General features: G+C 47.1%; 1 protein-coding gene across 1 annotated transcript in view; it reads left to right on the top strand.

Annotated features, from left to right (window-relative positions):
• MARCO (macrophage receptor with collagenous structure) overlaps positions 1-6,741 on the top strand; it is a 53,947-nt gene extending 47,206 nt beyond the window's left edge. The window contains exons 13-17 of the mRNA XM_054478784.1: positions 2,676-2,720; positions 3,847-3,945; positions 4,502-4,546; positions 5,208-5,384; positions 6,463-6,741. Coding sequence (XP_054334759.1) covers positions 2,676-2,720; positions 3,847-3,945; positions 4,502-4,546; positions 5,208-5,384; positions 6,463-6,596 — 500 coding nt within the window. The 3' untranslated portion in view covers positions 6,597-6,741. The remainder of the gene's footprint in view (positions 1-2,675; positions 2,721-3,846; positions 3,946-4,501; positions 4,547-5,207; positions 5,385-6,462) is intronic.
• The last annotated feature ends 15,650 nt before the right edge of the window (positions 6,742-22,391 follow it).

The following is a 22,391-nucleotide window of genomic DNA, read 5'->3' as shown; positions in this document are numbered from 1 at the left end:
GAACCAAGTGCATAGACCAGGTGAAACTCCAGAGAGGAGTGAGCCTAGTACTAGTGGAACAAAGTGCCTTCAGGGAACATTGGGAGCTGGGCCTGGGTGACAGCCCCAACTTCCCCCATTCACTCTTATGTGACCTTGAATAACTCACCTAGCATCTCTGAGTGTGTACTTTCTCCTCTGTAAAGGAGGGAAATCACACTGCCTTGGAGGGTGGCTGAAAGATCAAACAGGGTAATGGATGTAAAGCCCCTGGCACAGTGCCTGGCATGATGCAGGCAGCAGAAAATGCTGAGTCCCCTGGAGGTGAGGAGCTAGGAAGGGAGAGTGTGGGAAATGAAGAGGGAGGGTCAGGCTTGGGGCTACAGACCTGGTGAACAGGGGCTTTCCTATAATTCCTGTCTTTAGAGGGCATTTGCTGCTCAGTGCTTTAGGGGACAGTTGGAGGGGTGCATCTCTTTGGGTGGTTACAATAAAGGGAGGTCACAGTGTTTTGAGGCCCCTTCTGCTTACCTGCATGTGAACAGCATATGTCAAGATTGGTGGGAGAAAGACCACAATCTATATGTCTATGATGGTGATGAAGCCGGAAACAGTCCACATCCAGACTCTTGGCCCCTTCTATCTGCATCCCAGAGGGTGCCATGTTGCAGAAATCTCTACCTTAAGAGCATGTCCCTAGAGGTAGGGTTCAGGGACCCCAAGACACTGTGACCTCCCTGGATGTGGACTGTTTCCTACTTCATCACCATCATAGACATATAGAATGTGATCTTTCGCCCAACCCATCTTAGCGTATGCTGTTCAGATGCAGGTAAGCAGAAGAGAAACATCTGTTGCTTCTCCTGGGCAATCTCAGCTAAGCCCTTCAGGTCAATAGCAGACATTTGCTGGATGCTAGCTGTGCAGCAATCCTGGTGCTCATGTGTGGACTCAACCTCAGTGCCTGAGGTTCTCCCTTCCTGGAGGGGACACAGGACACTGTGGGTCTTGTGACATCATTTATTCAGCACTGGCTGGGCACTGGGCTCAGCACTTGACACACACGATTTCATTTCAGCCTTACAACTGCCTCAGGAGGCAACAAGGAGACTCAGAGAAGGAAACTGAGGCTCAGAGCAGGGACACCTGGATACAAAGTCAGTATAAGACAGAAGTGGACTCTAGTCCTGGCTGTCAGACTTTGGAACCACTTTGCTTTACTGCCTTGAGAGAAAGGATATCATGTCTTGGGTGAGGGAGGGAAGGCTTCACAAGTGGTGACATCTGACATCTTTGCAGAGTTTACAAGCTAAATGTGAGTTCTCCAGGTGAACCAAAGTGGTGAGGCATTCTATTCAGAGGGACGGGTGTATGCACAAATGGCCCTGTGTAAGCTGGGACCTGTCTGCCAGGGGCTGACCTCTAAGGCATCTCCAGCTCTTACAAAAACCTATCCCAACCTCAGTTCTAACATGAAGAACAGAAGTAGCTGCCCTCTCAGAATCTTCTGGTGCTTCCTGCTTCTCTTGTTGCCTGGGTCTGCAGCAGCAGCTCCCAGCCCCTTAGCTCTCCAGCCCTCCTCCCCAGGCAGCACCAGGCCTGGAGATGGAATCTGAAATGCCCCCAGAGTCACAACTTCTCTTGCTCATTATTCCAAGAAGGTGCCCTGAAGAGGCCTGCCAGCCCCTTGCCTCTCCCTCCACTGACCAGCACACTGCAGGTGCTTGGGAAATCCAGGGATTGAAGTGAGAGGCAGGGCAGGGCAGGCAGAAACTTCCCCGAGGCAACTGCAAGGAGGCTGACTGAGCTCCGTGCTTGGCTGGGGGCACAGATACTTATGACTCACTGTTGGTGTTCCCCTCATTACCCTCTGGTAACTGTTATTGATAGTCAATAATGAGCTTGTATCTTCCCAAGTTTGTGTAACTGCCTTGAGGAGTCCTATTTCTCTGAAATAAAATAAAGATTGGCACTTAAAATCAAGAGGACATGATCTTGCTAAATGAACAAATTATTATCTCACAGTGACCCAGCAGGGTGCTGGGGACAGTGGGCCTTCCATGAAAGTTTACTGGAAAAAAGGATGAATGGTTGGAAAGAAGGAAGGAAGGGGGACCTTTAACATTAACTACAATAGGATCATCACCAATGATTGTGGTTATTATTTTTCCATTTTCCGGACATTAGACCCTTTAGCCACACGAATCTTTAGCCACTGGGGGCCACAGTGAAACAAACCAACAAATACTGGTAGAGCATCTACTATGCATGAGGACCTCCAAAGCTCCTGGTGGCCACTGAGCCCCCTCCACAGTCTTTGGCAATAAAGATAACTTTATTTACCAAATATCTCCCAATTCTCTTCCAATATAAATGCAACAGCAGGGAATGGGATTGGATTTAGATGCCAGGTCAGGTTACTGGTGGGCAGGGAAGGCCAGCGGTGCATCTGGGGTCTGTCTAATCCAGGCTTTCATCCTGTACTTTGCTGTTTCACCCCCAACACACCTGTTCTCATTCATCTGCAGACTGTCTCTTTTTATGATCTGCTGAAGAGGCTTTAAACAATTGTGGAGAACCAATGTATCTTTCCGTCTGCATTAATCAGACAAAAGGTAGAGGTTGTCTAAGATTAAAAATGTCTAATACCTAAGTTTTATTATCTCCTCCCCCCCTCTTTTTTGTTTTGATCTTAGGACTTCAAGGACAGCAAGGAAGAAAAGGAGAATCAGGAGTTCCAGGTAAAGGGCAGGCTGCATCTTCATCCCTTGGAGTGATGACAGGGAAGGCCTGCCCGCTCAGAGGGCAGGTCTTGTTGACTTTGAATGCACAGCTGTGACCCTCTCCCAAAGTGGAGGTTAAGACTCCAGGGCTCTGTCACTCAAGCCTCAGATTTCTCTGCTGCAAAACCTGGGAACAACAGGAACTCAGCATCCTGAAGGGTGTAGTGTATGGGGCAGGGGCTGAGGATGGCAAAGGGGAAATATGTCAGGAGAGCTGGGGGTGCAGGCAGAGGCTCCAGGCTGTACAGCCACCATGGAGCTGTGCCCCTTCTGCTCCATCCACGGCTGCTGCTTCCCCACCTCAGCTGTGGCCCACTTGTCTCTTCTTGGCCCCCAAGCTTCTCCTCTCTGCCTCCTGCTGCCTGTCGCTGGGCTTTCTTATTCTTATCCTCACCTCCAGAGCCTGTGCTTCAGTTGGATACTGAGCTGGCACCAGCTGGAGGGTGTTTCTAGGCCTCTCAACAGCCCTGCCCCTGTGGGTGCAAAAGTGAGATTTTTCAGACATATTTCTTGAGCAACTTTTCTTCCTCATAAGCTAGATATTCTATTACAGTTTTACGGTTGTTGGTTTTTTTTTCAATTTTTTTTACAGACAAAGTCTCTGTGTCACCCAGACCCAAATGCAGTGGTGCCAGGATAGCTCACTGTAGCCTTGGCCTTCTGGGCTCAAGTGATCCTCCCACCTTCGCCTCCCAAAGCATTGGGATTACAGGAGTAAGCCACTGTACTCGGCCTCTGTTACTATTTCAATTCACTGAAGGAGACATCGAGGCTTAGAAACATTCTAGCAAATTCTCCCAGCGTGGCTAGAACTTCAACGTAACTATGTAATTCCAGAAGGACCAACAATCTGTGGAATACCACTGGCTATTTTAGCCTGCTTGTTCTCGACAGCATTTACCTAAGAGTTGAGAGATCAGTGCAGCCCTCAGATGGACCAAAGACAGGCTGAAAATTCAGATAGCCCAGCCATGGTGGAGGTCTGGCAGTTAAGGATAACTCATTTATTAAACAGTAACGCCCTTGGGTCTCTCTTGGGAAGGCAAAGCAGGGCACCTGACCAGGGCATTATCTGTCCTTCCAGGCCCTGCAGGTGTGAAGGGAGAACAGGGGAGCCCGGGGCTGGCAGGTCCCAAGGGAGCCCCTGGACCAGCTGGCCAGAAGGGAGACCGGGGAGTGACAGGTAAGGCCTCTGCATCTGATTCCTTGCTTCTTAGGACTATGCTTTACAGCCAATTCTGTACCTTAAAATAGCAAAGGCCCTGTTTTAAGAGTTCTGGGGATTTTCAGAACCCAGGAGGGTAGAGGTTTATTTCCTTGATTGACAAGTCTTGTGCTAGGGCTTGCCCTAAGCATGGAGCACACAGCAGTGGGTTAGGCGCAGCTCTAGCATCCAAGGCAGGGGCATGAACGTGCACTTGAGCCATGCCCCATGACCCAACACCCCTAGACAGTTTCCATGAAGGAGATGAGCCCATCCCACTCCATATCTCTGACCAGACCAAGAGTCCCTCACCAATCTAACTTCAACCCCTCTTGCTGTAGCTCAGGCCTGTTTCTTCCTGCTCAGTCACTGACACCTGCAGGATGTCCCATCCCCATAATGCCAGGCCACAGGCGAGACCCAGGGAGAGTCTGACCATCCCCACCCCTCCACCTGCTCCCCACTCCTGCAAATGCAGGCAAAACCATCCTGCCTGGGTTTCTTTCAAACCATGTGTGTTTTCTCCTCATGACAGGATCTTCTGGGGAGCAAGGAGTAAAGGGAGAAAAAGGTGAAAGAGGTAATCACTATTTATATTATCTTTAATGTGTGCTTTAAAGTCAATTCTGTACCTGAAAATTGTGTGTGTTGGGGGAGGAGACCTTGGTTTTCAAATAAATTTCTCATTTTGGGGAAGATTGAGGGTCTAGTCCCTTGAATGAGCCTGCCCACGGCACAGAGCAGCAGTTTCTCTCCCCAGCCACTCTCTCCCTTCCTTCCTCCTCTCCCTTCCTTCCCCCTTTCTCCTTCTTTCTTTCCTTTTCTCTCTCCCTCCCTCCCTCCCTTCTTCCCCTTTTCCTTTTTCTTTCCTCTCCCTCCCTCCTTCCTTTCCCTCTCTCCCTCCCTCTCTCCCTCCATTCTTTCCTTCCTTCCTTCTCTTTTCTCAGCTTTTCTTTTTTTCTTTCCACAACACATGACAAGAAGTGGTGTATGCGATTTGCAAACCAGCCACAGGGGCACCTGCCCCCCTGGCCTTGTGCCTGCAGGCCCCAGGTGCATGGAGGCTGCATGCCAGGTTGGGTTGGCACTGCAAAGTGGGATCTTCCAGGCTCTGGTGACAGTCAAGCACGGGCATTTCTTTTCCTTAACTGTAGAACTCAAAAATGAAAAGAAAGAGCCCGCACTTACCCAAAGCCCCAAGGGGCCTTCCTTGCCTCTCCTATGTGTGTTTCTTCACCCAGGTGAAAACTCAGTGTCCGTCAGGATTGTCGGCAGTAGTAACCGAGGTCGGGCTGAAGTTTACTACAGTGGTACCTGGGGGACCATTTGCGATGATGAATGGCACAATTCTGATGCCACTGTCTTCTGCCGCATGCTGGGTTACTCCAAAGGAAGGGCCCTGTACAAAGTGGGAGCTGGTAAGTGAGTCACCAGCCAGGGGCCTCTTCCCCAGAGGTGTGGATGTGGCTTTCTCTCACTGGTGGGGTGTTGGCAAGTGACTCACTGTGGTTTTCTTTAAAAGAAAATTATTGGTCCAAGCAACCAAAAAGCTCTGCAGCTCAGGGCTTCAGGTATGCATCCTTCCAGCTTGGCAACCCCAGCAGAAGATGGCCTGTCTTCTCCAGCGCTGACAGTGAAGGCTGGCCTGGCTTCTGTCAAGGTCCATCTGGCCCTGGAGTCAGAATGCCACATGGCTGAGGATGTTTGCCGGGGATGGCTCTCCAAAGGACAGCTGAGTTGATGCAACTGGAAGAACAGGGAGAAGATTCAGGGCAGGCAAATGCAGATGTTCACTCCAGCTGTCTGCAAACCAGCAGCCTGGATTGACCAGCAAGCAATCTTGGCTGTGATCATCTTTAAAGAGAAGATGGGAAGGGAAGAGAAAGCAAATCAGAGCAGGCACCTACTAAAATTTGCAGAAAATGTCTTCGGATGCTGGAGACTCAGCCTATATCTTTCAGCCAAAAGTTCAAGCCTTGAGCAAAGGAGTTAAGTCCCCAGGCAGAACCCTTTTCTCTGGCCATAGGAGCTGGCCCAGCAGGACATGAGGCCAGTTTCCCTTGCTCCCAACCCCAAGTGCTCCCTGTCCTTAACCCAACCCAAAGCAAATGCCCACTTTAGAGCGGGGCGATGGCTTGATTACAGAGGCATGTGAGGAAGGTAGACGCAGCAGGAGTGAATTAGCAGGGAGGAAACTAAACGCTAGGACACCCACCTAGGAAGATATTTCAAATAGTGTGGGGTTTAAGTATTAAATATTTGCCTGAGACTTTTTTCAAAGGGGAGAGAATAGAACAGAGGCAGAGTCATTATAAAACAACAACAACAACAAAAGCAGGCTAAGCCAGCCATCAGCACATTGGGCCAGAATGGACCAGAATGAGTGAGAAGTCGGCAGTCTACCCCAGATGGAAGCTCCCAGGCACACATGTGGCTGCCTTGCTTTGACTCTGATCCTACCCTTCTTGCTCTCTCTCTTGCTTTCTCTCTATCAAGGCACTGGGCAGATCTGGCTGGATAATGTTCAGTGTCGGGGCACGGAGAGTACCCTGTGGAGCTGCAGCAAGAATAGCTGGGGCTATCATGACTGCAGCCACGAGGAGGACGCAGGCGTGGAGTGCAGCATCTGACTGGGAAACCCTTTCACTGCTCTGCTCCACTCCCGAGGTGTTCTCTGGCTCATACATGGGAAGGCAGAGGATCTCCGAGGAGTTCCCTGGGGACAACTGAGCAGCCTCTGGAGAGGGGCCATTAATAAAGCTCAACATCATTGGCTGTGGCTGAGTGTCATTGTGTTCATACCTCCCATCCCCATTGATGTGCCCACTCCATGCACCACAACATCTCATTGAATTCTCTCATGTCCATAGCCAGGGGAAGGAGAGGTTGGAGGTGGTGATGCAGAAGGTGAAGGTCACCTATGGTCAACCTTAGTCTTGACCATCTCTTCAGTCATTCAGACATAACATCTCTCATGGTGAGCTCTCTCTCCCCCTTTTTGTCCTCCCCTGACAGTGACCTGGTAACATTCCAGCACACACATGAACTCTCTTCATGCCCTATGCTGTGTGCTCCGCCCTGACTCCACCTGCCCCGTGGGTTCTTGCTCTCTCTCAGTGCCCTGCCTGCTGGGCTAAGCCCACTCTCCATGCCGCAAACCACATAGTAAGCCTGAAATCAGTCAGAGTCTCATTGATCTTTCCTTCCATACATGGGTGGGATTTACAGAACGGAAATATTTATCTGGAGTGAGAGTAATCAAAAAAGTTTTCTGAAGAAAGCACAATTTGAACTGGACCTTAAAGGGTGGGGAGGATGTGACCCCTTCTTGGCATGCAGTGACTCTGTCACTCTAGGACCTGTAGGTATAAAAGACTTTGTTTTCCTGAGCCTCTCCTGTGTCCCTTCTTGTGGCAACAACTGACTAAGCATCTACTGAAAGAACAAAGAACACTAGGTGTCAGGTATTTTTGTTTTTTTAATACTTTAAGTTTTAGGGTACATGTGCACAACGTGCAGGTTTGTTACATATGTATACATGTACCATGTTGGTGTGCTGCACCCATTAACTCATCATTTAACATTAGATATATCTCCTAATGCTATCCCTCCCCACTCCCCCCACCCCACAACAGGACCCAGTGTGTGATGTTCCCCTTCTTGTGTCCATGTGTTCTCGTTATTCAATTCCCACCTATGAGTGACAACATGTGGTGTTTGGTTTTTTGTCCTTGCAATAGTTTGCTGAGAATGATGGTTTCCAGCTTCATCCATGTCCCTACAAAGGACGTGAACTCATCATTTTTTATAGCTGCATAGTATTCCACAGTGTATGTGTGCCACATTTTCTTAATCCAGTCTATCATTGTTGGACATTTGGGTTGGTTCCAAGTCTTTGCTCTTGTGAATAGCTGCCACAATAAACATACGTGTGCATGTGTCTTTATAGAAGCATGATTTATAATCCTTTGGGTATATACCCAGTAATGGGATGGCTGGGTCAAATGGTATTTCTAGTTCTCAATCCCGAGGAATCGCCACACTGACTTCCACAAGGGTTGAACTAGTTTACAGTCCCACCAATGGTGTAAAAGTGTTCCTATTTCTCCACATCCTCTCCAGCACCTGTTGTTTCCTGACTTTTTAATGATCGCCATTCTAACTGGTGTGAGATGGTATCTCATTGTGGTTTTGATTTGCATTTCTCTGATGCATCTGATGCAAATGATGGTGAGCATTTTTTCATGTGTCTTTTGGCTGCATAAATGTCTTCTTTTGAGAAGTGTCTGTTCATATCCTTTGCCCACTTTTTGATGGGGTTGTTTTCTCTTGTAAATTTGTTTAAGTTCATTGTACATTCTGGATATTAGCCCTTTGTCAGGTAAGTAGACTGCAGAAATTTTCTCCCATTCTGTAGGTTGCCTGTTCACTCTGATGGTAGTTTCTTTTGCTGTGCAGAAGCTCTTTAGTTTAATTAGATCCCATTTGTCAATTTTGACTTTTGTTGTCATTGCTTTTGGTGTTTTAGACATGAAGTCCTTGTCCATGCCTATGTCCTGAATGGTATTGCCTAGGTTTTCTTCTAGGGTTTTTATGGTTTTAGATCTAACATTTAAGTCTTTAAACCATCTTGAATTAATTTTTGTATAGGTGTAAGGAAGGGATCCAGTTTCAGCTTTCTACATATGGCTAGCCAGTTTTCCCAGCACCATTTATTAAACAGAGAATTCTTTCTCCATTTCTTGTTTTTGTCAGGTTTGTCAAAGATCAGATAGTTGTAGATATGTGGCATTATTTCTGAGGGCTCAGTTCTGTTCTATTGGTCTATATCTCTGTTTTGGTACCAGTACCATGCTGTTTTGGTTACTGTAGCCTTGTAGTATAGTTTGAAGTCAGGTAGTGTGATGCCTCCAGCTTTGTTCTTTTGGCTTAGGATTGACTTGGTGATGCAGGCTCTTTTTTGGTTCCATATGAACTTTAAAGTAGTTTTTTCCAATTCTGTGAAGAAAGTCATTGGCAGCTTGATGGGGATGGCATTGAATCTACAAATTACCTTGGGCAGTATAGCCATTTTCATGATATTGATTCTTCCTACCCATGAGCATGGAATGTTCTTCCATTTGTTTGTATCCTCTTTTATTTCATTGAGCAGTGGTTTGTAGTTCTCCTTGAAGAGGTCCTTCATATCCCTTGTAAGTTGGATTCCTAGGTATTTTATTCTTTTTGAAGCAATTGTGAATGGGAGTTCACTCATGATTTGGCTCTCTGTTTGTCTGTTATTGGTGTATAAGAATGCTTGTGATTTTTGCACATTGATTTTGTATCCTGAGACTTTGCTGAAGTTGCTTATCAGCTTAAGGAGATTTTGGGCTGAGACGATTGGGTTTTCTAGATATACAATCATGTCATCTGCAAACAGGGACAATTTGACTTCCTCTTTTCCTATTTGAATACCCTTTATTTCCTTCTCCTGCCTGATTGACCTGGCCAGAACTTCCAATACTATGTTGAACAGGAGTGGTGAGAGAGGGTATCCGTGTCTTGTGCCCGTTTTCAAAGGGAATGCTTCCAGTTTTTGCCCATTCAGTATGATATTGGCTGTGGGTCTGTCATAGATAGCTCTTATTGTTTTGAGATACATACCATCAATACCTAATTTATTGAGAGTTTTTAGCATGAAGGGTTGTTGAATTTTGTCAAAGGCCTTTTCTGTATCTATTGAGATAATCATGTAGTTTTTGTCTTTGGTTCTGTTTATATGCTGGATTATGGGTATTGATTTTCATATGTTGAACCAGCCTTGCAACCCAGGGATGAAGCCCACTTGATCATGGTAGATAAGCTTTTTGATGTGCTGCTGGATTCAATTTGCCAGTATTTTATTGAAGATTTTTACATCAACGTTCATCAAGGTTATTGGTCTAAAATTCTCTTTTTTTGTTGTGTCTCTGCCAGGCTTTGGTATCAGGATGATGCTGGCCTCATAAAATGAGTTAGGGAGGATTCCCTCTTTTTCTATTGATTGGAATAGTTTCAGAAGGAATGGTACCAGATCCTCCTTGTGCCTCTGATAGAATTTGGCTGTGAATCCATCTGGTCCTGGACTTTTTTTGGTTCATAAGCTATTAATCATTGCCTCAATTTCAGAGCCTGTTATTGGTCTATTCAGAGATTCAACTTCTTCCTGGTTTAGTCTTGGGAGGGTGTATGTGTCCAGGAATTTATCCATTTCTTCTAAATTTTCTAGTTTATTTGCATAGAGGTGTTTATAGTATTCTATGATGGTAGTTTGTATTTCTGTGGGATCAGTGGTGATATCCCCTTTATCATTTTTTATTGTGTCTATTTGATTCTTCTCTCTTTTCTTCTTTATTAGTCTTGCTAGCAGTCTATCAATTTTGTTGATCTTTTCAAAACACCAGCTCCTGGATTCATTAATTTTTTGAAGGGTTTTTTGTGTCTCTATTTCCTCCAGTTCTGCTCTGATCTTAGTTATTTCTTGCCTTCTGCTAGCTTTTGAATGTGTTTGCTCTTGCTTCTTTAGTTCTTTTAACTGTGATGTTAGGGTGTCCGTTTTAGATCTTTCCTGCTTTCTCTTGTGGGCATTTAGTGCTATAAATTTCCCTCTACACACTGCTTTGAATGTGTCCCAGAGATTCTGGTATGTTGTGTCTTTGTTCTTATTGGTTTCAAAAAACATCTTTATTTCTGCCCTCATTTCATTATGTACCCAGTAGTCATTCAGGAGCATGTTGTTCAGTTTCCATGTAGATGAGCGGTTTTGAGTGAGTTTCTTAATCCTGAGTTCTAGTTTGATTGCACTGTGGTCTAAGAGACAGTTTGTTATAATTTCTGTTCTTTTACATTTGCTGAGGAATGCTTTACTCCCAACTATGTGGTCAATTTTGGAATAGGTGTGGTGTGGTGTTGAAAAGAATGTATATTCTGTTGATTTGGGGTGGAGAGTTCTGTAGATGTCTATTAGGTCTGCTTGGTGTAGAGCTGAGTTCAATTCCTGGATATCCTTGTTGACTTTCTGTCTTGTTGATCTGTCTAATATTGACAGTGGGGTGTTAAAGTTTCCCATTATTATTGTGTGGGAGTCGAAGTCTCTTTGTAGGTCTCTAAGGGCTTGCTTTATGAATCTGGGTGCTCCTGTATTGGGTGCATACAGATTTAGGATAGTTAACTCTTCTTATTGAATTGATCCCTTTACCATTATGTAATGGCCTTCTTTGTCTCTTTTGATCTTTGTTGGTTTAAAGTCTGTTTTATCAAAGACTAGGATTGCAACCCCTGCCTTTTTTTGTTTTCCATTTGCTTGGTAGGTCTTCCTCCATCCCTTTATTTTGAGCCTATGTGTGTCTCTGCACATGAGATGGGTTTCCTGAATACAGCACACTGATGGGTCTTGCCTCTTTATTCAATTTGCCAGTCCATGTCTTTTAATTGGAGCATTTAGCCCATTTACATTTAAGGTTAATATTGTTATGTGTGAATTTGATCCTGTCATTATGATGCTAGCTGGTTATTTATTTTGCTCGTTAGTTGATACAGTTTCTTCCTAGCCTTGATGGTCTTTACAATTTGGCATGTTTTTGCAGTGGCTGGTACTGATTGTTCCTCTCCATGTTTGTGCTTCCTTCAGGAGCTTTTTTAGGGCAGGCCTGGTGGTGACAAAATCTCTCAGCATTTGCTTGTCTGTAAAGTATTTTATTTCTCCTTCACTTATGAAGCTTAGTTTGGCTGGATATGAAATTCTGGGTTGAAAATTCTTTTCTTTAAGAATGTTGAATATTGGCCCCCACTCTCTTCTGGCTTGTAGAGTTTCTGCCGAGAGATCAGCTGTTAGTCTGATGGGCTTCCCCTTGTGGGTAACCCGACCCTTCTCTCTGGCTGCCCTTAACATTTTTTCCTTCATTTCAACTTTGGTGAATCTGACAATTATGTGTCTTGGAGTTGCTCTTCTTGAGGAGTATCTTTGTGGTGTTCCCTGTATTTCCTGAATTTGAATGTTGGCCTGCCTTGCTAGATTGGGGAAGTTCTCCTGGATAATATCCTGCAGAGTGTTTTCCAACTTGGTTCCATTCTCCCCTTCACTTTCAGGTACACCAATCAGATGTAGATTTGCTCTTTTCACATAGTCCCATATTTCTTGAAGGCCTTGTTCATTTCTTTTTATTCTGTTTTCTCTAAACTTCTCTTCTCTCTTCATTTCACTCATGTGATCTTCCATCACTGACACCCTTTCTTCCAGTTGATCGAATCGGCTACTGAGGCTTGTGCATTCATCATGTAGTTCTCATGCCATGGTTTTCAGCTCCACTAGGTCCTTTAAGGACTTCTCTGCATTGATTATTCTAGTTAGCCATTAATCTAATCTTTTTTCAAGATTTTAAAATTCTTTGCCATGGGTTCAAACTTCCGCCTTTAGCTTGGAGTAGTTTGATCGTGTGAAGCCTTCTTTAAACTCGTCAAAGTCATTCTCTGTCCAGCTTTGTTCCATTGCTGGTGAGGAGCTGCGTTCCTTTGGAGGAGGAGAGGTGCTCTGATTTTTAGAATTTTCAGTTTTTCTGCTCTGTTTTTTCCCCATCTTTGTGGTTTTATCTACCTTTGGTCTTTGACGATGGTGATGTACAGATGGGGTTTTGGTATAGATGTCCTTTCTGTTTGTTAGTTTTCCTTCTAACAGTCAGGACCCTCCGCTGCAGGTCTGTTGGAATTTGCCGGAGGTCCACTCCAGACCCTGTTTGCCTGTGTATCAGCAAAGGAGGCTGCAGAACAGTGAATATTGGTGAACAGCAAATGTTGCTGCCTGATTGTTCCTCTGGAAGTTTTGTCTCAGAGGAGTACCCACCTGTGTGAGGTGTCAGTCTGCCCCTATTGGGGGGTGCCTCCCAGTTAGGCTACTCGGGGGTCAGGGACCCACTTGTGGAGGCAGTCTGTCCATTCTCAGATCTCAAGCTGTGTACTGGGAGAACCACTACTCTCTTCAAAGTTGTCAGACAGGGACATTTAAGTCTGCAGAGGTTTCTGCTGCCTTTTGTTCAGCTATGCCCCACCCACAGAGGTGGAGTCTACAGAGGCAGGCAGGCCTCCTTGAGCTGTGTTGGGCTTCATGCAGTTCAAGCTTCCCAGCCGCTTTGTTTACCTACTCAAGCCTCAGCAATGGCGGGTGCCCCTCACCCAACCTCACTGCCGCCTTGCAGTTTGATCTCAGTTAGACTGCTGTGCTAGCAATGAGTGAGGCTCCGTGGGCATAGGACCCTCTGAGACAGGTGCAAGATATAATCTCCTGGTGTGCTGTTTGCTAAGACCATTGGAAAAGTGCAGTGTTAGGGTGGGAGTGACTCAATTTTCCAGGTGCCGTCTGTCACCCCTTTCCTTGGCTAGGAAAGGGAACTCCCTGACCCCTTTCGCTTCCTGGGTGAGATGATGCCTTGCCCTGCTTTGGCTCACGCTTGGTGTGCTGCTGCACCCACTGTCCTGCACCCATTGTCTGACAATCCCCAGTGAGATGAACCTGGTACCCAGTTGGAAATGCAGAAATCATTCATCTTCTGCGTCACTCATGCTGGGAGCTGTAGACTGGAGCTGTTCCTATTTGGCCATCTTGACTCCACACCTCAGGTGTCAGGTTTTGACTGAGGTCTGAGGGGAGTCAGTGGTTGAGTGGCAGGTAGCTGGAAGAACACTCAAGGAATTGTAGGGAGTTTCGACATGGCTTTATTCTCTCTCTGGACACAAGCCAGCTGTGGGCACAAGTGAGCCACGGGCACAAGAAAGCCATGAGTGCAAGCTGTATGTACAGCGTCAGCAAGGTAGTTATTTATACCTTTTACAGACAACAGTGGCTCCAAGCATCACATGAGCACATGTGAGTGGTTACATAATGTGCCTCACATGGCACGGTTACATAATGTTTGGAGTTGTGCGCCTGCACTCCAAACCCACTGAGTCATGCTGCACCGGCAGGCTGCCTTGGCCTATTCCTGACTAAAGTGCAGGCATTTCCCTTACACTAGGGCATCACATAATATAAATAATATTATTCCCATTTTATAAATGAGCAAACCCAGCCTCAGAGTGGGGAAGCAATGTGGTATGCTGGCTGCGCTTTGCCCAGCTTATATTCATGACACTAACAATGTGACTGCAGCTCCTTTCCCCAGAAGCAAGGTCTGCTTCCCACAGCTTGATTCTTGGCTGGTCTCAAGACTTGCTTTGGCTAACAGAAAGTGGCAGCAGTGCTGGGAAGCAGTTCCAAGCCTGGGCCTCAAGGGACCTTGCACTCGCTTGCTGACTCTTGGAATCCAAGCTATGTTATAAAAACAAGACTGGCTGGCCCATTAGTGGGGGAGTGAGCAGGTGGAGGGGGCCCAGTTGCCCCATCTGAGGTCATTGTTCATCAGCCAGCTCACAGCTAACCACGGCTGCATTAGTAAGTCCAGCTGAGCTGGTCAAGCCCAGCCCACAGCAGAAGAACTACCTGCCCAACCAACCCACAAACTCTTGAGAAATCACAAATGGCTGTGGCTTACCACCACTAGGTTTGGGGGTGGCTTGTTATACAGCAACTGATAAAAATTAGTTTACAGAGGACACACAGCTAGGAAGGGCAGAGCTGGGATTCAAACCCAGGTCCGTCTGGCACCAATAAGATTGAGAGAAAGGAGGGTTGCTGCTGCTGGCATCTCTGCCCAGTGACTCCTCCCATAAGCTCTCAGGCTGTGCTAAGCTGAAGAGATTTCTCTTTCAGATCCACAGGGGCTGCCGCATGCACATGACTGCTGTGTGTCAGGACACTGGTTTTGTGGCTGATGAGCAACTGGGTAAAATCAGCACTACGGTGTGATCTGGGGCCACTGAATGTGAGGCATGGCCTCCACATGACTCTGTGGCAGGAGATGTGGCTGCACTGTCCACTTGAAATGTGTCTTCCCTCCTATGCTCCGTTCCTGGCTGCGGCCTGCAACTCTGGGCAGACTGGCTGGGCAGGACAGAGATGGTGGGCCTCTCAAAAAAAACCCTGTGCACAAGCCCTCCTGCCACTCCCCCGCCTAGCAGGGCACCCCACAGGGCACTTCCCAGCAGCAGATCATAGTGGTGTGGCTGAGAACAAAAGTTCTGGACTCCAGTGGCCCAGGTTAGGGTCCTGGTGCTGCTGTGCAATGGCTCTGTCACCTGCACAAGAAAGGCATCAAGCCTCTCCAGATCCAGTTTCCTTCCCTGTAAAATAAATAGTAACAGTTTCTTCCTCGTAGAGTTCTTGTGAGGATTCATTGAAATAATAAGCAAAAAGACAGCATTTAAAATGGTGTCTGGCACACAGTAGGCACTCAGCCTTTGTTGTAGTCATCCTTTAAGACCCTTCCCAGCTCACCCTACCCCAACATTGGCCCCACTGAGCCCTCTGCACACGGTGGATGGGTCTTCTCAGGCCCTCCCATCAGCACCAGGCTTGGGAGGTCTAGGATAGCGAGTCTGTGGCTCCTCCAGAAGCCGATAGTGATGGAGTGAGGAGTGCAAGAGAAGTATTGGGGGTAGCATCTGTGAAAGGGAAAACATGGAGGGAACAGGGTGAGCAGGAGAACCTCAGACTGTAATGCAGACATGCCCCAGACATTGACAAGGAGACCCAGAGCAAGGATGGCCTCTCAGAGGAGTCCTGCGTGGGCAGGAGTAGCAGATCCTAGTGCCCTGCCCTGCCCTGCTTAGTCCCTGGCCGGGGGCTGCCCCAGATGCACAGCCTTGACTAGGGAGTGGAAGGGAGTCCTGAAGGTGCCGCTGCAGGGCTGGAGGCTCCCATGCTTTCTGTGGCCTGATGGCAGGTTCTCTCCAGAGGCCAGAGATTCAGAAGCACTAGAGAGATTCAGAGAATCCCTGGCTGCTAGGTGGTTTGCTGAAAAGAGAGTGGGAGTTGAGATCAGATTCAGATCCCAGCACTAATGACCAGCTGTGTGGCTTTGAGGATGCCACAAAGCCTCTCTGAGTTTCTGTTTCTCATCTGTAAGGTGCGAATAATGATAATGAAAATACTGCCATCTGGAGTCACTGCTGTGCTCTTGGCACATACTGGGGACTGAATAACTGTAGTTTGATTAGAATAGCTTCTGATACCAAGCCTCATTCTTACCACATCTCCACCCAACATATCTTCCCTTCTTCCTTCCACTACTCCAGAATTCTCCCCACCCTTTAAGTCCCAGCTCAAATTGTGCCTCCTTTAGAAAACCTTTTTGATTGCTCTCACTTCAGATAAGTATTTCGTTTCTCTTTATCCATATAGCCCATCCATGTAAAGAAGGAAAGTTCAGTGAGAATCTAAGACTTACTTACTATGTGGTTTGTAGCATGCTAGATGCTAGATGCATTGTATTTTTGCACTGAATACCCATGATTGTTTATATTCCTCTCAGCAACATTGAGTGAAAAATTCCATTATTATCTCCATTTCACAAATGTAAAAACTGAGGCTGAGAGAAATAAAATGATTTTCCTTTGGTCTTTAAAACTCATCTTCTGGTCTTTCAGTTTTAAATACATTTTTGCTTGCACCATGCTAGATTCAAGAGGCATTCAGAAAACATGCATTGTTGCAAAATGAATCAGACAGTATATAGGAATCTTTAGTATTAAAATTGTACACTAATAGCACTCACCTGATGGGGTTGTTCTAAGTCTGTGGGATTAGCCAGGTGATTAAGCCGACTTCAAGGAATTTGTTGAAACACTCTTCAGTTCCCCTTTGTGGCAGGGTAATCAGAAGTGAATAAGGCCAAGTCCTAGGAATATAAACCAAAAACTCACAAAAAGAGAGACTATAGGCTAGTAAGCATATTTTAAAATGTTTATCCTCACTTATAATAAAAGAAATGCAAAAAAGAGAGAACATTTATTTGCACGTTAAATTGGCAATTAAAAAAAAATCCTTGATGTTGATGAGACAGGAAGAAAACAGGCCCCAGTATCCACTGGGAATAGAAATAGAGATGGATTTTCAGTGAGGGAAAGGGGCAATATGGCAAGATGGAACCCAAGCTTTCTGAAACAAACAAAAAAACTAATTGAAATGCCCACTGTATTGGTCAGCTATTGCTGTGTAATGAATCAAATTCAGATGGTAGGTTACAACAATTATTTATGCTCACCCACACATCTTTGGATCAGCTGGGGATTGGCTATCTAAGCTGGACTCGACTAAGCAGCTCTGCCTCAAGCTACAGGACCAGCTGGACTTGGCTCCTTGCTGTGGCTCAGGCTCAGGTCTGCTCCATTTGTCTTCTCTCTGGAGCTCTTCTGGTGAAAGTAGTGGATACAAAGGCAAGCAGGAAGACATTGATTTCTCCTAAGGCCTGGGCTCAGAAGTGGCACATTTCCCTGGTCAAAGCAAGTCACACGGTCAAGGCCAAAGTCAGAGCAGGGAAGTTCACTCCACCTAGAGTCGAAGCATGGTAAAGCCACACGGAAAAGGGAGTGGACAGGAGGGGTGCAGAACCAGACTAATGAGACAATCTGCCAACCACAGAAGTACATGTGAGCTCTTCGGAGTATTGTGAAGAGCACTGTGGAGTCACACAAATGTGCCTTTAACTTATGTAAATTCTACTACCTGTGTTCAGAAACATGTAAAGAAAGCAGCCATTTAAACAGTAGTCCAAAGTGCTATTTCATATGTATCTTCTCTATTATAGGCTACACATTATATCTTTACACATATACATTAGTATACATGGTGTGTATATGAAACAATGAATACTGTACTTTATGGATGACTTAAGAGGTTTTCCAAGATATTTCACTTTATTTGACTATACGCATGAGCTGAGATTTGCTTCTATTCTAGAGAAGAATTAGAAATAGCCAATGACCAACAGTAGAGGTTTGGTTAACTAAATGATAGTACATTAAATGTAATTACAGACTCGTAAATATTATAAACCATATTACAGAGGATGCTTAGGAATATGGGGAAGTATTCACGATATATTTAAGGAAAAATGTTGTAAAACAATATGTACAGAAGGACTACAATGAAATAAGAACAGTTTTCTCCTTCTCCTTCACCGTCTCCACTCCAGATTCAATCCAGCACCAAAGACCTGTGAGTCTCCCTTGATGTTTCTTGGGTCTGTCCTCTTATCTCTCACCCCCAGCCACTCCACACTTACCCCTTCCATGCCCAAGCCACACCATTCGTGGCCTAGAAGACTGCAGTCGCCTCTGAACTGATCTCTGTCCCTTCAATCATGCTCCCTTCTATCCATTAGACCAAAACAGCCAGAAGGACCTCAGATCTAGTCACTTCCCTTGTTTAAAACCCTTCCAAGACCACCTGCTGCCATTACAAGGAAGTCCCCACTCCCAGCCACAGTGTAAGAGGTCCTCGGTCATCTGGCCCTGATGACCTCTCAGCTTTCAGATCACTACTTTCCACCTACCCAGAATCTACTCTCCAGCCTGAGGTCAACCTTAGTGTAAATACTCAGAGTGCCTGTGGTCATTCATCTCTCCCTCTACCCTTTTTGTCCTGAGGCTCAAACACCTGGATTCTGCTAACATGATGGTACTCAGAGAGGTCTGGAACTGCTCACTGTTTCTCTCTGCTCTGAGGCAGGGCTGTATCTACCTTGCTGCAACCCGATTGTTGAGCGTGGTGCATGGCACGCAGTGTGTATATATATATTTAATAAATGAATTGTTTAAAAAATGTACACTCTGAGGGGAATATTACAAAGAAATGGAAGAAAACACACCAAAATATTTCTCTTTGGTAAAAGGATTATGATTGATTTTAATTTTATTTTTTATACTTTTCCATGGCTTCGGGGTTGTCTACCATGAGTGTAAGTTTATAAACAGAAAAAAATTGCCAGTTAAAGCAAACAATAAAAGTGCAATATGCATCATCAAAGAACCCAGAAACCTCCTCCTCCTCCTGAGCTCAGGCTTTTGGTCTTTGTCGTCATGGGTCTGCTGTGTGTCACTGGTGGGCGGGCCCATTCCAGGACAGGAGGTACAGTGTCCAGAGAACATGGACACTGGGCAGGCTGGGAAGAGAAATGGGACTGAAGATGGGGGGAGAGAGAGATGGGGTGCAGGGAAGAACTTGATGTTTTAGAGCAAAATATAATACATCCTGTTTGTATGCTGATGGGAATGACCCAGTAGAGAGGGAGAAATCAATAATTCAAGAAAGAAGGTATAATTTCAGGAGCAGAGTTGTTATGAGGATGAGAGGACAAAGGATCTTGAGCAATTGGTGGGAACAGGAATAGTTTTTCCAGTACAGCAGTAAGGAAGGCAAAACTATGAATAAAGATGCAGTCACCAGTGGATCTGGTGGTGGAAAGATGAGGGATGAAGGAATTCTCATCTGAAAATTGCTTCTATTTTCTTAGAGGGCATGAGCCAAGGTCAGCAGCTGAGCGGATGGGGAGGAACAGGTGCTGGTGGGTTGTCAAGGGAAAAGGATCCAACTCTAGAGTGGGGAGGGTGTGCTGCCGCCTTTCCTGGAAGTGTCGGGGATTGTCAGGAGGCTATCGTTTGAGGGCTCACCCTGTGCCAGGCACACACTCTCTCGTGTAATCTGTAGAGCAAACTGCAAGGTGGATACTACAAGGACCATCTACAGATGAGGAGCTGTGTGTTCACAGTTATACAGCTGGTAGGAGGCCGAGGCAGGATTTGAACCCAGGTGTGTATAGAGAAGAGTGGTCCTCCATTCATCCTGCTGAAGACACCTCCGCAGCACCTTCATGTGCTCCCTCTCCTTCCTACCCAGCTGGGCACCGAGTCTTGCCATGGCTAGCCTCCTGGTTAAGTCCCATCTCCTGAGAATGGCAAATTTGGGAGCTCTAATACATTGATGGCTGCTGATAGTTTAATGTCCTAACCCAAGGGTTCTTCACTGCTTCATCCTGTGCCGCACCTCTGTTTTCCTTTGTACCAGTCACAACCGTGTCCCCCAACCTCACCATCTCACGCTTGCATCTTCCCCACCGCAACTTAGCAGATATTGACACATGCCTACTATCCATGAGGCACTGTGCTGAACACTGCTGTTAGGAAGATCAGAGACCCAGTTCCTGCACCAAGGCTAAGGTCCACAGAAAACCACGAGGAAGTGTGATTTCAAAACAGTGATGAGCTAGGGTGGCCCAGGACGGTGAGGGCCAGCAGGGCCTCTGATGTGAACTCCTACCAGGCCCAGGGCCAGACTGGTATTCCTTCCTGCACCCCACTCCCTAACTCCATATAGTACAACCTTAATGAACACGGACAAAATTGCCTTGTCTCCTCAAAATAACATTAAAGATAAAACACGAAATTTGCAGGTCTGTTCAAATGCATGTTAAAACAGTATTTTCCTGGATTTTCTGATTGCAGTGCTTGGATCAGCTGATGAGAGCTTTTCTCCACATTTCCACACGTTTTGGTGGGGCTTGGGAAGAACGTAGCAGGTGCTCCATGGCACACAGAAAGTGCTTGGTACACACAGGTGCTTGGCCCCCGAGGAACTTGGCAAACCCTGGGCGGATGACTGGCTGTTGCGGGTAGTGGCAGGGCTGGAGACTGAAGAACAGCCTGGGGAAGGGTGAGTTTCAGGTCGCTGGGCTCCACAAACATGACCTGGGCTGCCCCACCCCTCTGTCCCTTCTGAGTAGAAGGGGGGCTTCGTCCAGTGGCGGCCGGCCGCGCTGCAGGAGGTTGCTTTCTCTCTCCCGGCACGCGGGGTCGCTGCAGGCCGTGCTCAGCCCTCCAGGAGCCGGCCCGTCTCCGCGCTCGCGGGCGGCTCTGGAACCAGGAAAGGCTGTGGCTCCCCGCTAAGGCTCCTGCGGCCGGCGCCTCCTGGACCCAGCCCACCCACCTCGGAAGACATACGCCTCTCTTCAGCTGTACCAGCCCCAGGCTCCGCCAAACTCCCTCCTTGCCCTCTCCTTCCGACCCTCCAGTAATAACAAATCCACTGCTGACCCTGGACAGATGGCGTTCAAAAAGCTACGTGCAGGGGGCCAGCACCCTTAGGACGCAGGGAAACTCCCACATATTAAGCACCGACTGTGAACTGGTACCCTGTAGGGTTCTTTATAGACATTAATTCCCCAGAACAATCCCATGACACGTTATACTGCCCATTTTAGTAAGAAGAAAACAAGCTCAGAGAGGTTAGGTTATTTGCCCAGGGCCACATAGCGAGCCAGTAAGCAACAGAACTGGTGGTCCAAACCCAAGGTTGACCCAGAAGGCCATGTCTTCCCCTATACCTGCCACCATCTTCCCATGCCAACCTCCACAGGGTAAAGAGTTTGGGCAGGAGGAGGTGGCTACTCCAGCAGGTTTGCCGGAGGGACTTCTGAAGAGCTTGGGGAGACTAGCAGTTCTGTAGTGGGAAAGCATCAAAGTAGTCAAGGGGCCTGAGTTCTAGTCCCTAGTCTGCCAAATAGTGGGTTATGACGTCAAGCCAAGTCTTTCTCCTCCAGGTCCTGTTTCCTCCTTTGGACTAGGAAGAGTGGGACTGGGTCATTTAAACACCACCACCATCTCCTACAGTTTGTGCATGGAAGACTCCTGGATCAGGGCTGGTTAGTGAGAAGAGAAGAGAGCCAGGAGGAGGCCTTCACGCAACTCATCTTAGGGCTGTGCCACCTGTGAAGTGAGGTTGCTGGATATCAGAGGCCCAGAGCCCCTGAAGAGTGGCCCCAGCCACAGGTCCACCTGGGTGGCCGGGCAGCACAGGCCCACACCAGTGGGCACTCACCCATGGCCTCAGTGATTGCCACCTACTGTCTCATGCCCTCTGGCATTTGATAGCCCCCCTTCCCTCTGCTGGAAGCTGCCTCACTCCTCCAGCTCTTTTCCTGGGGAGTGTTTCTGGTTTAATTATGTTTCAACAAACTTACCTGGGCAGTTCATTCTAAGTACCAGGCCTGCAGCAGGTGCTGGGCATGTGACCTGAGCCAGCCGGACCCTCAAGGTGCTCAGCCCAGTGGGGGGACAGAACCATCAACAGACAACTAGATGATCTAATATGAGATGCAGGGACACAGAAGAGGATGGGAACCCGCCTGGGCTGGTGAAGGGCAGAGAGCCTTCCCCTGGGAGCCCCACTTGAGTTGGAAATTGAGTACAAGGCAACAAGGGGAGAAGCAGACACTGCAGGAGGAGGGAGCTGCATGAGCCAGGGTGGGGCTGGACATTCAGGGAACACGACCAGTGAGGAGGCCAGCACAGCAGCCGAGCCACGACAGCATGGGGCAGGGACAGGCCAAGGGGCATGGGATGGGAGGACCTGCAATGCACAGAACAGAGGACAGGGTCCTAGCTGATTCCAGGTTCCCAGTTGGGGTGCCCAGGAGTGTCACCAAAACAGAGAATGCAGGAGACAGGCAGGTCAGGGAGAGATAGGCTTGGGTTTCCCTGTG

This window comes from Pongo pygmaeus, chromosome 11 (assembly GCF_028885625.2).
Source record: "Pongo pygmaeus isolate AG05252 chromosome 11, NHGRI_mPonPyg2-v2.0_pri, whole genome shotgun sequence".
Lineage (NCBI taxonomy): Eukaryota > Metazoa > Chordata > Mammalia > Primates > Hominidae > Pongo > Pongo pygmaeus.
This window is presented reverse-complemented; position numbering and strand designations above follow the sequence as displayed.